At 41.5% G+C, this 15,298-nt stretch overlaps 1 protein-coding gene and 1 long non-coding RNA gene across 2 annotated transcripts; one reads left to right on the top strand and one right to left on the bottom strand.

Moving 5' to 3' along the window:
* Nucleotides 1–1,717: 1,717 nt before the first annotated feature.
* Nucleotides 1,718–4,180, bottom strand: LOC134200712 (uncharacterized). The gene is made up of 2 exons (XR_009975746.1): nt 3,481–4,180; nt 1,718–3,409 (listed from the first exon to the last, which is right to left on the bottom strand). It is a non-coding gene; the product is annotated as an uncharacterized LOC134200712 (long non-coding RNA).
* A 614-nt stretch (nt 4,181–4,794) lies between these two features.
* Nucleotides 4,795–14,301, top strand: LOC101736231 (uncharacterized). The gene is made up of 8 exons (XM_012691405.4): nt 4,795–4,983; nt 6,116–6,345; nt 7,003–7,323; nt 9,544–9,655; nt 11,434–11,508; nt 11,807–12,024; nt 12,192–12,374; nt 12,939–14,301. Exons 1-8 carry the CDS (start codon nt 4,947–4,949, stop codon nt 13,191–13,193), a joined length of 1,431 nt encoding a protein of 476 aa, XP_012546859.1. The 5' UTR covers nt 4,795–4,946; the 3' UTR covers nt 13,194–14,301.
* The last annotated feature ends 997 nt before the right edge of the window (nt 14,302–15,298 follow it).

The raw sequence follows: 15,298 nt of genomic DNA, 5'->3' as shown, positions 1-15,298 counted from the left end.
GTTTCGAAATAATTCATTATGACGATTGTGTTGGGAATTAGGAGGGATGTGTGCTTTCCCATAACACTAACCCTGACATAGTGTTTGACGGAATGTGAACGTCATTAAAATATGCTCTCTGTCTAGCAAAATATTATACGTATCTTTAATCCTGTTTTTTATTTATTTTCTGGGCCGATGAGCCCAACCTCCCGGGGGCGCGTTGGGTTCGCGACATTTCGAGCGATGTTTAGTTTCGGAGTCATTTGGAAGGCAAAGCCAAATTGGCGTCCAAAATGGTGGGAGTCCTCAACAGAGCGAAACGGTACTTCACGCCTGGACAAAGACTTTTGCTTTATAAAGCACAAGTCCGGCCTCGCGTGGAGTACTGCTCCCATCTCTGGGCCGGGGCTCCCAAATACCAGCTTCTTCCATTTGACTCCATACAGAGGAGGGCCGTTCGGATTGTCGGTAATCCCATTCTCACGGAACGTTTGGAACCTCTGGGTCTGCGGAGGGACTTTGGTTCCCTTTGTATTTTGTACCGTATGTTCCATGGGGAGTTCTCTGAGGAATTGTTCGAGATGATACCGGCATCTCGTTTTTACCATCACACCGCCCGCCACCGGAGTAGAGTTCATCCATACTACCTGGAGCCACTGCGGTCATCCACAGTGCGTTTCCAGAGGTCTTTTTTGCCGCGCACCATCCGGCTATGGCATGAGCTCCCCTCCACGGTGTTTCCCGAGCGCTGACATATCCTTCTTCAAACGAGGCTTGTGGAGAGTATTAAGCGGTAGGTAGCGGCTTGGCTCTGCACCTGGCATTGCTGAAGTCCATGGGCGACGGTAACCACTCACCATTAGGTGGGCCGTGTGCTCGTCTGCCTACAAGGACAATAAAAAAAAAAGTTTCTCGCCGGATCTTCTCATCGGGTCGCGATTCCGATCCGGTAGTAGATTTATTCGCAAAGCACCTGTCTTGAGTTGTTAGGTCTCCTTTGGAGGCGCTCGGGCAGCTGTTAGCAAACCCTATCCCTCCTGGCTGAGCCTTTGCTCGCCCACCTGCCCTGGTGAAACTGGAAAGGCCTCCGGGCCACCAGTAATCCTTCAATCCTAAAAAAAAGAGTGAAAGGAAAACTACGTTACAGGTTAAAACTTTTTTAGGCAACGGCATCTCATTTTTATGCCACTGTTGATGTCATTTAGTTGAAAGGTGACAACATTTTCAATTAATTATTGAATCATAAGTAAATAATAATAATAAAAAAGATATATTTCTTGTTGTTTTTTTTATATTCATAGCAATTTTTTTTTAGTTAATTAATTTAGAAGATTATGAATATCAGCCAACGCGATCTCGAACCTAATCTGTCTGAGCACACAGGTAGTTGATACGAAATAATCCGTTCCATTAAAACGTAATGTTTATTGAGAATCTTAATTCAAGTAAGTACAAGAGCTGTTCTAAGCTAGAGCCGTGCTGCGGGCGCTGTGGCCCCCGGGCCGAGGGCGGAGCTGTCCAGACATGACGTTGAGCTCATCCTACTCGTATCTGCACTTTGGAACTACATATTTTATTGCGTCGTGTAAAAGTATTAATTGTTTTACTATTAGCAATGATATAATTTTTGTTATCAAAAACTACATATAATTTTATCGTTTATCTTATTAATTGAGATAACTTTATATTACTTTATATGAGGTGTTGATGACGATGGTGAAGAAGAAACCACGCATGACAGTTAATTTTAATAGTTTTATTTAATTACTTGTAAAATACATTATATTAATAAAAGTAAATAACGTTATTTGAACACACGCACACAACGTTCATTGGTCCAATAACAACGATTTGTTGTAAACCTTAAAATTCAGTTTTTACATCCTCTTATGCATTTATATATTTTTTTTATTGCTTGGGTGGGTGGACGAGCTCACAGCCCATCTGGTGTTAAGTGGTTACTGGAGCCCATGGACATCTACAACGTAAATGCACTACCCACCTTGACATATAAGTGCTAAGATTTCAGTATAGTTATAACGGCTGCTCCACTCTTCAAACCGAAACGCATTACTGCTTCACGGCAGTGAAATATTTTATATTGTATCAATATAATTCGGAACGAAACATTTGTTTTAAACAATATTCAGTTTTTTTACACCCTCTTTTACGATATTTGCAGCACGCATTCTGTTAATATTATGTCAAACGCCATTACATTAGGAAATCATTAGAAAATTTAATATGGAAATATTATAATTATAATTTAATATGAAGTCGTCGTGGCCTAAAGGATAAGACGTCCGGTGCATTCGTATCTAGCGATGCACCGGTGTTCGAATTCCCGCAGAATAAAATATCAAAAACAAAACAAAAGAGAAAATGTCCTTATTACATAAAATTAATCTAAATCTTGAGGTGCTAATGAACGACCACTCCAAATCGAATTCCAAAAACTAGTTTAATTAAACAATTACGACTTAGATTATTTTTATGTATAATATTTTCTCTTTATTTTTGTTATTGACGTTTGAAGAAAAAGCTATCTCCAATAAAAATAGTTGTTACCCTAAAGCACGTTTTTTTAAGGGATTTTATGTCCTGGTAACTGAGGCCTTTAGGTCATGTCTTATTTTAATTTATATTCTTATTTTTATGTAAAATGATAACATGAAATGAAATGAGATGAGATGATATGGGATGAATATAATCTTAGCAAAACAGTGGTCATTTACTGAGACTTTTTCAGTGAACTTTTTGTAGGATCCCGAGAAGTTACGTCCAGCGGCTTTGTTTTATTTTCCCACATATGTGCACTTTCACAGATACTAAATAGTTAATAAACCACCGTTATTACACATTTAAACCTGACGAAACACTAAATAGACAAAAATAACAAATCACACAACTTCACTCCTCGCGTTCCCGCCAAAAAGTCCCCTAAAGCACGTAAAAACTATAAAAACAAAAGTCAGTTGACATACAGAGGAGGAAATAGGACTTTAACTGTTACTTCACACAGTTCAGCAGTACATAATATTGTTTAAGTTAAATTAATTTTGGACTCATTCAAAAAGATTATACATGCGGATGATGATTATATAGTTCTTGGATAATGCTTTGTTGTGGTCGCTAATATGTGGCTTAGTGTTGTTGCACTGGTTGTCAAGTTGTGACCATCGGTTAATAGCTTAAGTAATGTATTATAATTTATAGACATTACGTTTTGGTGTCGAGGGAACTCACTGTTTGCAACGACAAATCTCGGCCAGAGTTCCGCAAGGCTACGCTCCCTCCCGGCTAATGTTCAGTCTTTACATTAACGATAAACACTGGTTCGCGATCAGGTGGTAGATTCTGCGAAGCACTGCTCTTGCTAGGGCCAATGCCAGCAAATTCTCTCAATCGAGCCCGTGAGTTCACCTGCCTATAATATTTATAATAAAAAGTTATAATAAAAAATATTACAATGGTACTCCATTGTAATAATTTTGTTACCCATTCTCCGACTAATTCTTCAATTGCGTATTCGTACGATTGCGAGGGACAGCCGCTCACGCTACTGCAGGACGACAATGTCATACCTCCGCTTAGTGAGTCCTGTCGGTGGATGACTGTACTGGATGCCGCCGCCGCGTCGGCACCAACACGCGTCCCACTAAACGAATTCATTTGTGATTTTCGCAATGTTCTTGTTAGCACTTTTTTTAATAACTTTATTTAAATGAACACTTGAGATTCATTCTACAAATTAAATAATTAAGTTGTAACCCCGTAATGTGTGCTCAGAGTAAGGCTATGACTAAAATGACGCAAGAGATAAAACCGAATAAGAAGGCTTTGCGTGTCGTATACTACGTATTATGAGACTGCGCGACTTTACTAATGTAAATATGATGGCTGTATTTATAATCTAATATAGGAAATGCTATATACTATAAGCTATAAGCTGTATGTAGAAATTGGCAGACCTAATATGCATGTTTCCCTGGCTTGAAGAGACCCTGCTTTGTAAATTGATTGATTAAATTGATAGCTTCACATACGAAGTCGTAGTATTAACGGCCCTTTCGCCCTTTAGATCGCCGGCCCATGTCCTACTAGCAGTACCTACTCCACATCAAAATAAAAGGTGCAGTACAAGAAGTTGGATGGGACACCAGCATCCACCGCAGACGGGTTTTTGGAGGGAAGTATTACTCTTGAATTCTGTGGAATCTTCAGACTGTTATCATATAAGGCGCTCGTTCTATATGCGTGCTATTAATGTCATCCTTGATTTAAATCATCAGCATCATCATCACAAACTCCAAATATAAAACCTTATTATCAGAATTACTATTATTTCGTAATAAAACATCCCGCCCTAGACGCATCCCCCGACCGCACACCGTAATTAGGTTTACATTACAATGTAATGTAATGTCAGAATCACATGTAACCTACAGGTTCACGTGTGATTCTGAAAATTTAATCATGACATTTCGTTTCCACTAACATACAAAATAACAAGCTCACCACGAAACAACGTCTTGACACAGTGGACGAACTGCACTTAAAATTATTATCCCGGGGATTTAGGTAGAGACACAATGTGTGAAAAATTCTAATGTTCAGCTACACGCGGGCATGTAAATGCAACGACAATGTTATTTCATAGAATAATTGTCTTCCCGCGAGCATACGAAGTGTTTACAAACAATAAAAATTACATCTAGATGGTAGGTAGGTACATAAGTGCGACGCCGGCATTCTAATCCTTACGTAAGAATACGCCTACGACATTTATATTTGCCTGGTTTTATATCATTATTATCCCTCAGATAATGAGCAGTTATTTTCTTTGGCGTTAGTTTAATTAGTTCGACACATCCATCGCCTTCAGTGTTACTTTTGAAAAACAACGATACCTAGTCGAGTCGGGTCGAGTCGAGCATCGTTCGTTTCACAGTGGGCTGGCTATAATGGGTGTTTGGGTCCAGGCGGGCAGCACGGCGTTGAGTAAGTTTCACTTCAAGTCCATGTGCCCATCTTATATATTGTGAGTTAGTGTTCGTTTTAGTGTTTTATCCCTGTCGAACGATTGTGAATTACAGTCATCTTATAACTTCGAAGTTAGAAAAATTCGAGCGCGTCAGATTAAACCATATTGAGTTGATTACATGCTGAAAATTATGAATTTCAATAATGTAATGATTTGTGTGTGACGTAATCAAATAAGAGGGTAACAAAGTTTCAATAAAAAATCACCTGGACATTCTCGAGCGCAGCTAAATGTTTTTATTTTGAAGGAAATAATTCAGCGATAATATACCTATACATAGTACGTATAAATGCCTTGATCGTGAGGCGTCGGCGCAGACTAGAGCCACTCCATCTCTTACCGCGCTGCTCGTCGAAGGGAGGGGGCTGCGTTCTCTAATCGCTCTACATGCATATACACTGGTGGTGGGGCGTAATGTAAGTCCGCACCGGCAGGAACCACCATCCTGCTCTTATATATTCGGGTATACAGAGTTGGACAGCCATTGTACAACACAAGTGAGACTCAGGCCTTATGTCTCAAGATGGCTAGCGGCAATCACGATGTGGTGTCTATGGGCTCCAATAACCACTTTACACCTTCCTTACACCATTACACCTTTACACTTTCTGAAGTCGTCGTGGCCTAAAGGATAAGACGACCGGTGCATTCGTATCTAGCGATGCACCGATGTTCGAATCCCAGGCGGGTACCAATTTTTCTAATAAAAGACGTACTCAACAAATGTTCACGAATCACGACTAACTTCCACGATGAGGGAATAACATCTTGAAACCCACAAAATATATTATAATTTGCGTAATTACTGGTAGTAGGACCTCTTGTGAGTCCGAGCGGGTAGGTACCACCACCCTGCCTATTTCTGGGGCAGACGTTATAACTATACTTGAGACCTTAAAACTTATATCTTAAGGTGGGGGGCGCATTTAGGTCGTAGATGTCTATGGACTCCAGTAACCACTTAACGCCAGGTGGGCTGTCAGCTCGTCCAACCACCTAAGCAATAAAAAAAACACCAGGTGGGCCACAAACACGTTCATGAAATTACTTTACACACAAAAAAGAAAATGTCGCTGTTCGTTTTGACAGTATGCTGCGTCTGCGTAAACATGGCTGCGATGTTCATGTGGCCATCCTCTACGCTGACACTCTTCCAATGCGACAACACACCGCTGCATCGCCCCTTGACGGAGGCCGAGGCGAACATGCTAGGCAGCCTGTCCTCTCTGGGCGCTCTCATCAGCACGCCCTTCACTGGAATGATGCTCGACCGACTCGGTAGGAAGAACATATCCTTGCTCATAGGAGTTATAGGTGTGGTAAGTTACATTTTTTAGTAGAGTCAGGATAAAAACAACTTCTGAATCGGTTTTAACCACAATTGTTAGTTTGAATTCTTTCCCGATATTTTCTACAAATCATAAACGTAAATCTGTAATTATAAAGATGTACCTATTTTTTATAGATATATATTTTAAGATAGATCTTTATCTAAGATAGATAATTTATAATCATACAACTTTACTTTTAAGACCTAAGATGTAAGAGCTAAGAAGCTGTAAGTATCTTACCTCTTGTCGGATTTCATGATACTAGGTCAACGCAAGGTACCCTATGGGGGTTTTTATTAGTGCCAAAATCTAGGCCTGGGGGCAAAATACAGTAGTCGTCGGGATGTAGAGTGTATGAAATAGAGTAGTCTTCGGGACGTAGACAGTATCAGTATCAAATCGGGACAATGCTTACGTTTTTCTACGAACTGGCTACATTGAATACTAAAGTGGCGTATTGGTTATCGAGGAGTTCGCAATCCTTTACGAACAAAGAGTTTGAGCGACGTTCGATAAGCTTAATGAGTTTTCAACAACTACTTACTTGTAGATTAGCATCAACAAAAAAAAAGTTCGCAATACATTAATTACCTCCTCTTCTTTTTGGGGAACGACTACTACATAAGTTATGTTGTCATTTTGTAGATATCGTGGTCAATGATTTCCTTGTCCAACCGGGTAGAAGTGGTTCTGGTCGCCATTTTCTTGAGCGGCCTCAGCGGCTCCGTGTTCCTAGTAGTTCCAGTCTACATCTCTGAGATATGTCAGACATCGATTCGAGGGACGATGACCTCTTGCTCCATGGTGTTCTACGGCGTGGGCATGTTGGTCTCGTACCTGATGGGCGGCTACATGAACTACTACCCCATGGTGTACACGTGTCTGACCATGGCAGTAGTTAGTACACTCTTCATTACCGTCCTAAAGGAAACTCCGGTTTGTCTGATGGCTAAGGGATTAAACGAGGTGAGTATTCTACATAGTATGTGTATAATTAATAATTGCGTGCCAGCTTCGACGCTTGTGGACCGACGGTAAAAAAGCAGGCTCTTTTTTTTTTTTTTTTATTGCCTTTGTAGGCAGACGAGCATACGGCCCACCTGATGGTAAGTGGTCACCGTCGCTCATGGACGTCAGCAATGCCAGGGGCAGAGCCAAGCCGCTGCCTACCATAATCTTGCCTTCAGGAGCTAAACTAGGCCGAAACGGAAATAATATTCTTCGATATCCGTTCGAAAATGATGAGGATGAGATTCTCATTATGAGTATCTACCAACACTACTCAAAGCGGGCGACACTGCACGATTTTTCTGAACCGGTTGAGGTTAGTATTGGTACTACGGCACAACGGAATTGGGAAATCCACATGTGTAGGCCAGCTGTCGAATCGTGGAGAGAAGTTGATTCTAAAACCGGCTGGAGCATACACAGTGAGTACCGACTCCTCCAGAGACCGAGAGGCTCTTCCGGCATGTCCAGTGTCCAGCTTAATAAGAACATGTCAGCGCGGCCGGTTAATACGTAAGGTGACGTCTTATTTGTCGAGATCTTTAACGTCACGGATTCTTTTCAAATGCTTTTATATTGCTTCCTGATTTGAAATTGAAAAGGATTCTGGATATCTGGGCAGCCATTCATGACTTAATGCTCGGATCTTCTTTCGGTCTGATAACGGACTTTTTAAAACCTTTATAAGGCGACCGAAGAACCGATCTCGCAAGGGTCGCTTTGTATCCGCCTTCACAATATCCAAAGTTACAAACATACCGAGATAGCTGTAGATCTCCGATTCACGCAAGGGTTCGAGGGCTACACTATAGTGAATTTGTGAGCATTCAGAATTTACAACTTTACACATTTATCAATAACAAATTCCACTCCAATAGCCTATATTTTATTTTAAATAAAATAAGAAGTCTGGTTTTGTTGGAAACAAATAGTTTAGAGCTTAAAGTATTAATAAGCGCTGAACAGCCAAACGAAACCACAACAAATCAAAGCTGTCACCCGGATCATTACTGTCGGTATTATTTGTACTTATTTAATAAAGTAGATAGATCACATTACACGCGCTACCACCTGCCGCAAGGTCCATATATTTATTATATTATTGTTACGAACACTTTTTTAATTTTCAAACGTCTCAGTCGAAAATTTAAAATATTAATGATCAAAATTTGTCGTTGGTAGGGCGTGCTGTGAGTCCGCACGGGTAGGTACCACCAGCCTATTTCTGCCGTGAAGCAGTAATGCGTTTCGATTTGAAGGTCGGGGCAGCCGTTGTACTGTTAAAACTGAGTCCTTACAACTCAGGCCTCGTGGTAGATGGTGGCATTTATGTACGTTTTTAATATATTTAGGCTTCAGTAACCACTTTATACCAATTAGGTAGTAAGCTTGTTCACAATTTTTTTTTTTTTTTTTTCGGGTGGAAATCCTCATGGACTACCTCCGCCTGGGGAAAAGCGGAGGGGCGTGCCGGACTCCTACCGGCTAAAACCACCCCGGTGTCCACCCACACGTGCGCGCAGGGCCGCGGGAATCCAAATTCTTCCACAGCCCCACACCAGTGCTGGCCCGGTCTGTCCAGGCCTCGTCTCCTGCACGGGGTAGTGAGGCGTTCAGCTACTCCGTGCATCGCCTCAGAGGCACGCGCCGACACCCGCACGCACCTCCGTCTCAGGTCCATCGAACCCATTCATGGGGGGCGGAAAAGGGCGTTGTCCGCCCTTGTCCTACGCCCGGTGCGCCTTCGGCGGCCGGGGAAGGGAGTCGAGATCTCCCTCTCCCGTTCTGCAGTTTCCTTCTGCGACATCACGTCCTCAAGCTTGTTCACCAGTCTTAACCTTAAAAAATAAAAATGTAAATAAGGATAATTAAACCATGAAAAAACTGTTTTAGCACTTTATTAATTCACTTAATTTTTATACAATAGACATACTATATAGGTATATGTACTTCGAGTATATCAAGTGGATATATACTATGTGGTGGTAAGCGACCCCACGCGGTGGTAACACGGTGGCCACACTTTTCTGATCTGATGTATTACCGTCGCGTAAGGATATCTGCAAAATGAGGAACTGTTTCGTTCAGTAAACACTGGTCAGGCACTAGAGTCGGTGTCGGCACTCTGTCATATTGTTATTTGTGGAAGTACGTAATAATACATCGTAAATATTGTAGGAAGCAGCCAAGTCGTTGGCGTTTTATAGAGGACTAAAACCAGAGTCTAAAGAAGTGTTGGAAGAGTTGAACATCATTCAGAGATCACTGTCTCCTGACTTGGACTGTGCAGGTGAATACATCGATTTGTTATATTTATTTCCTATTCGATATGTTCTTTCCACTGTCCCCCCATCTTTGCAATCAGAAAATAAATATACACAGTCTGGCCATAAATACTGTTACAGTTGATAAAAATCAATAATATTACATTGGGAGCGAGTCTTTGTTATGTTATGTAGTATATATGTATGTAATGAAAAACCTTTTTTTATGTAATTTTTATATAAAACTTTCTTAGTTTTTTTTTAAAAAGCAGTTTTCTTATATAGATTGACTGAACTCTCTGTCGTTGAGAAAAAAGACGAGTTCAGTTTTATTTAATTCAAGAATTCTGTGTAAATAATTTGAGGAAAATAAAGGCTTTAAATGTTGTTTTCTTAATATTGTACAGAAAACACAATTAAGGCTTTTATTATTGTTTAACCACTTTTAGAATATTCCATATCATTATATTATATGTAGGTAGATCATTAGGTTTTCTCAACTTTACGCCAACCTTTGTTGAACAATTTTTTTATTAATAGAGAGAAGTTGGCTGATGCGGATAACCGAGTCCCGACACCGACTGAACTGAGGCGGGGCGCAACAGGGCATTTGACAGTGGTCAGTGCCAGGGTGCCAGCCAAGCCCCTGCACAAACCTCTCGATTAGTCAGTAGGGTCCAGCGAGGGGTAATGACCCGGTGTCTGTTGTAGAGCACGCCAGGGACTGAGCGAGCGACCACTCGGCGTCCTTAGAACATTCCATGTGATTGGTATTTGCGAATTTTACCATGGAGAAAGTGCGGATTCCAATCGGTAACTGGTCACAACGCTTAAAGGAACGTATTAAGGTCAATGGAGATTATTCTGAATGTGCTTTATATTTTAAAGCTTGGTAAATGTATAAACTAACACACTGCAGTGACGAATGTATAACGTGTTGGAAAAAAATATGTATTCCGTGTAACGATTTGTATTTATGGTCAGACTGTGTAACAGAGCGCTAAGCTCTGCGCTGTATTTACAATGCAGGGAGTCTTACGTAACGATACTAGTTCGTATAGTTGTCATGACATCACACAACACTAACTATAAACAAATTATATAGCAATAAAAAAAGTCTACATGTCCGGGATTATCTTCATGAGAAGCAGTTGAGAGGGAACTGATACAACACGTCTCCTTGGCAAATGTCAACCCGAGCAGTCATTCACTTACTCAGGTGGAACTGGTTCTCGTGTTGTGGTCCGGGGGAAGGGCAGCAGTGTTCTGCTCCCGCCGGCGGCTGTGCCAGAGAAACTGGCACGTTGCTGCCTAGACGTTTTTTTTAAGTGAAACTTCTTTAGAATCGTTGTGATTTCAAACTCGATGAAACGAAAAAATAAGTCCATAGAGACACAAACACATAAATGTATAGGATTCAGCCGGCGAGAGAATGAGATAGAACACATTAGACATTCTCGGTCTCCTCTTTGTGCGACTCTTCGTAGCATCCCCACTATCGTCTACTGAACATTGTCCATATGTATGCTCCTGTGTAGTGGGATAGTCAGTATATCTACCTAGGTATATCTTATTTATAAGTTTCACTTCTACTGTGTGTGACTTGCACACACACACACACACACACTTTTATCTTTGTTTATACTTTAAAGCATGTCTTTTAGTGCAGAAGCGAGTGTTCCATAATTTGGTAGGTATTTAATTTTGTAGAGCGGTAACGATATCCCTACTCGCCGAGTGCACCAAACTGTTGTTGCATTACTGTCTCATTATGTTAGTACATTTAATATGTTGTTGTTTTCAGAAGTGACTCCTGAGGAACAAAAACTGAATCCGGCCGACAGAAAACATCAAAAATTATCTGTGATACAGTTCATGAGTGAGTTAATTTTCATTGAATAGTTCAATCCAGCACCGTGTTTTTTGTTGCAGGATAAATATTTGAGAAGTTACGTTTTGTGTGCGATCTGTGAACACCACACGTGTGTCCGCGCAGCACTTCCGGAGAAACGAACAGACATATCCAATATAATTTATATTCTTATGCTCTTCATTAACTAGCGTTACCTTTACTACTTTCCGTCAATGTTAACTTTTCCTCATAGACGCACAGAAATCTTCCTTAATATGTATTGTATGTATATGTAAATGTAATGTGCAAATGTTTTAATTCACAGACAAATCAAGATCTACGCGCAAAGCTCTGTTCGTCTGCGTCACGATATTGACACTGTCAATATTCCAAGGATCGGTGGTGGTACAAGTGTACGCGGGGCCCTTATTCTCTGCGGCGATCCCGTCCGTGTCGTCCACTCTGTGCAGCGTAGTGGTCGCCGTGGTCACAGTCCTCACCGGGCTGGTCTCCGCCTACTTGACTGAGGTCACCGGAAGACGAGTAAGAACATCGTCTGATAATGCTATATTAGGTTTACTTATCTAATACAGACAGAGTGGTACTGACAGACAATTGTATAATAGTATATGAAGGATTCACACGCGCTTAGGCTGCGGGCCAGTCGTGCGACTTGGAGACAGCTTTGTACTCGTGTTTCCTCATTTCAGCCGCTGATGATCCACTCGTCCACACTGAGCGGGTTGTGCTGTATCCTCCTCGGTACTCAAATACAGCTGGGCTGGGCTCCGAGCTGGGTGACTGCCCTCTTCATCTTTGTCTTCACCGCGACGTACAGCCTCGGCTCCGGCATGGTGCCGTACGTGCTGTTTGCTGAAGTATTCTTGCCCGAGGTGATTACTCTCGTGATGTCCAGGGACACCAGTGCAGCTGGCGCGGCTCGTCGCTTTGTTCTGTTGTTACTGCTGGCTTATCTGTAGTTAGTACATCCATTACGAAGTCGGTAAATTGCAAGTAACTGCACGAGTAGACAGAAAGATTAAAAATTCCTTGAAACCTCACGGAACACCTGGTGTGAAGTGGTTACCGGAGCCCATGACATCTACAAAGTAAATGTTACCACCCACCATATGATATGAGTTTTAAGGTCTCAGTATAGTTACAACGGTGACCCACCCTTCAAACCGAAATGCATTACTGCTTCACGGCAGAAATAGGCGGGGTAGTGGAACGCAAATTATAATTTTGAGGGTTTGATTTTTATTATACGGTGTTATTAATTCATCGTGGAAGTCAATCGTGAACATTTGTTAAGTATGTATTTCATTAGAAAAATTGGTTCCCGCCTGCGGGATTTGAACGGGATTAGGCCTTTAGGCCACGACGACATTTTAAATATTAAGAAAACAGTTTTCGAAAGAAAATTGTTAAAGTAAAGTCTGTTGCATATTGTCCAGGTGAAGAGCTTCATGTCGATGCTGACGGTGGAATGGGCCTGGTTCTGCAACTACGTGATCCTGTTGATCTTCAACCCGCTGCTCAAGGTCGTCGGTCTGGGTCCGATTTTTTACATATTCGCGGTCATCTGCTTCGTGACCAGCGTGTTCTGTATGCTGGAGCAGCCGGAGACCAAGGGCCTCCATTGCGAAGACATTCAACACTTATTCGATAAGAAGAGCAGTAAGGCGCGTCGGATCGAGGGCTCTGCGTGACGTCACTGAGATGAAGCTTCCCACGATGGCGTTGCTAATGACGCGACGCGCTCACCCCAGGCCCCGGGCCCGCCTCATAGTGGATGCTGTTCAACGCCTTCTCCGAGAGCTCTTCAAGTGTCATAATGAATGTTACTAATTGCAATAAGCTAGAACATAAAATGCAGTGTACTAATAGATATTATCATATTAGATACACTTGTACGTACGATCCAACCAGCGACAATGACTCCGTTGAGTAACGACTGGGTGACGACGCGCGCCGCACATTGTCTATTGGCCTTATATTTTAGTTTATGTAATCGATGTTTGTATGTATATAGATTTGATATGTGTTTGCTGCACTTTTTACGGCTTAAATTATCTGGAAAATAATGTGAAAAAAAACCGACCACACTCGAGTGCGATAACTTTTAATTTAATTTATTTAATCTCTATATAGGTATATAAAAATGAATTGCTGTTCGTTAGTTTCGCTAAAACTCGAGAACGGCTGGACCAATTTGGCTAATTTTGGTCTTGAATTATTTGTGGAAGTCCAGGGAAGGTTTAAAAGGTAGATAAATATGAAAATGCTCGGAATTAAATGAAAATAACAATATTGTTTTCCCTTTGATGTGTCCCCCGTCGGACGGATTCCTTTTGTTTGTTTTAAGTTTATTTTGTACAAATGTTTAGATGTTTTATTTATCGATTGAGGCACTACGAAGTCTGCCGGGTCAGCTAGTTGTTTAACAATTTTAATAATTGTTTCGTTCTTTGAATACACGTTTTTTGTTCTGTTATTATTGCGACGGTATAGCGTTAGTTGCTTAGTTTACATAACTAAACGTTTATGCAAAGATACATTAGTTGAAGCTCCAAAACGTCCCGGGCAAAATTCTCGTCCAGCACGCGACCGACCCGTCGCTGTGTACATGGTGCTCGACCAGGCCTCCAGCCCGCAGCCTCTTCCTGTCAATGTTGTATGTACGTACACACGTGGCGGCTACGGGTGCTGGATGAGATCTCTCACCGCCCGCTACCGGACTGTGGATGTGACACTCTTACTGTTCTGATTCAACTGAGCATTATTTAGTTCAGCGTCAATAAAATGCACTCTTTTACAGATACATTGTTTGCATTTTCTCACTGCATCCTTCGTCGGTGGAGCGGAGCAGTGCTCTTTGTTTTTAATTTCTTCAAGAAACACTCCACAGGGCCTCGTGAGCTCACCAACTCGCCTGGTGAATCCAGTATGACCCCTCGAGGTCACTGGAATAGGTAGAAAAAACATAATAAAGCTGGTGTCTCAATAATAAAACTACTTAGTGAATATTTGAAACTTGGAGCCCTTGCCTTACAGAAGAGGTCATGTACGTCGTCACTTTAGGTTCTTTCACTTGTTTTGAGCTCATCGCGGCGGATGAGACGCGTGAGACGCGGGTGCACGCGTGTACCGCAGGCACCTACCATTTTTTTTATGAAATACGTACTGAACAACAGGATCGTACATAATAAAATATCTATGTATTTTTTTGCTTAAATGGGTGAACGAGCTCAAGACCCACCTTGTGTTAACTGGCTATCGGAGCCCAAAGACATCAACAACGTAAACGCCGCCACCCATCTTGATCCATGAATTTAACGTCTCAGTTTTACAGTACAACTGCTGTCCTATACTTAAAACCAGAATACTGCTTCACGGCAGAAATAGGTATCCGCGAAGATGAATAGCAGCAGACTTGAGTCACTTTAATTATTGCGACAGTTAATGGTAGACTTCTTCACTTTGTTGAAGTGATCGTTCCCTTCTTCTATGCCACGTTTATTGTGGATTCAACTCAGTACACAATTTCCTAAAAAATTCTGAAAGAACATTCAAGATCTGTTCTAGGCTCGTCTTCTTATGTAGAGACTATTCTCGTGGTATTCGAACACTCTTGATATAACGGGAACACTAAATAAATGTTTTAGAACACATAAGAGATGGTTTAGAAGACTCAAGAAATACTCCGGAATATTCAGGAATGTTCCAAGCACGGAATAGGTGGTTCCAAGTATTTCAGTATTTTTGCTTTTTGACGAGAGGTGACGTTACTCATACCGACCTAGAACTATTTGCG

Source organism: Bombyx mori, chromosome 20 (assembly GCF_030269925.1).
Source record: "Bombyx mori chromosome 20, ASM3026992v2".
Taxonomy (NCBI): Eukaryota; Metazoa; Arthropoda; class Insecta; order Lepidoptera; family Bombycidae; genus Bombyx; species Bombyx mori.
This window is presented reverse-complemented; position numbering and strand designations above follow the sequence as displayed.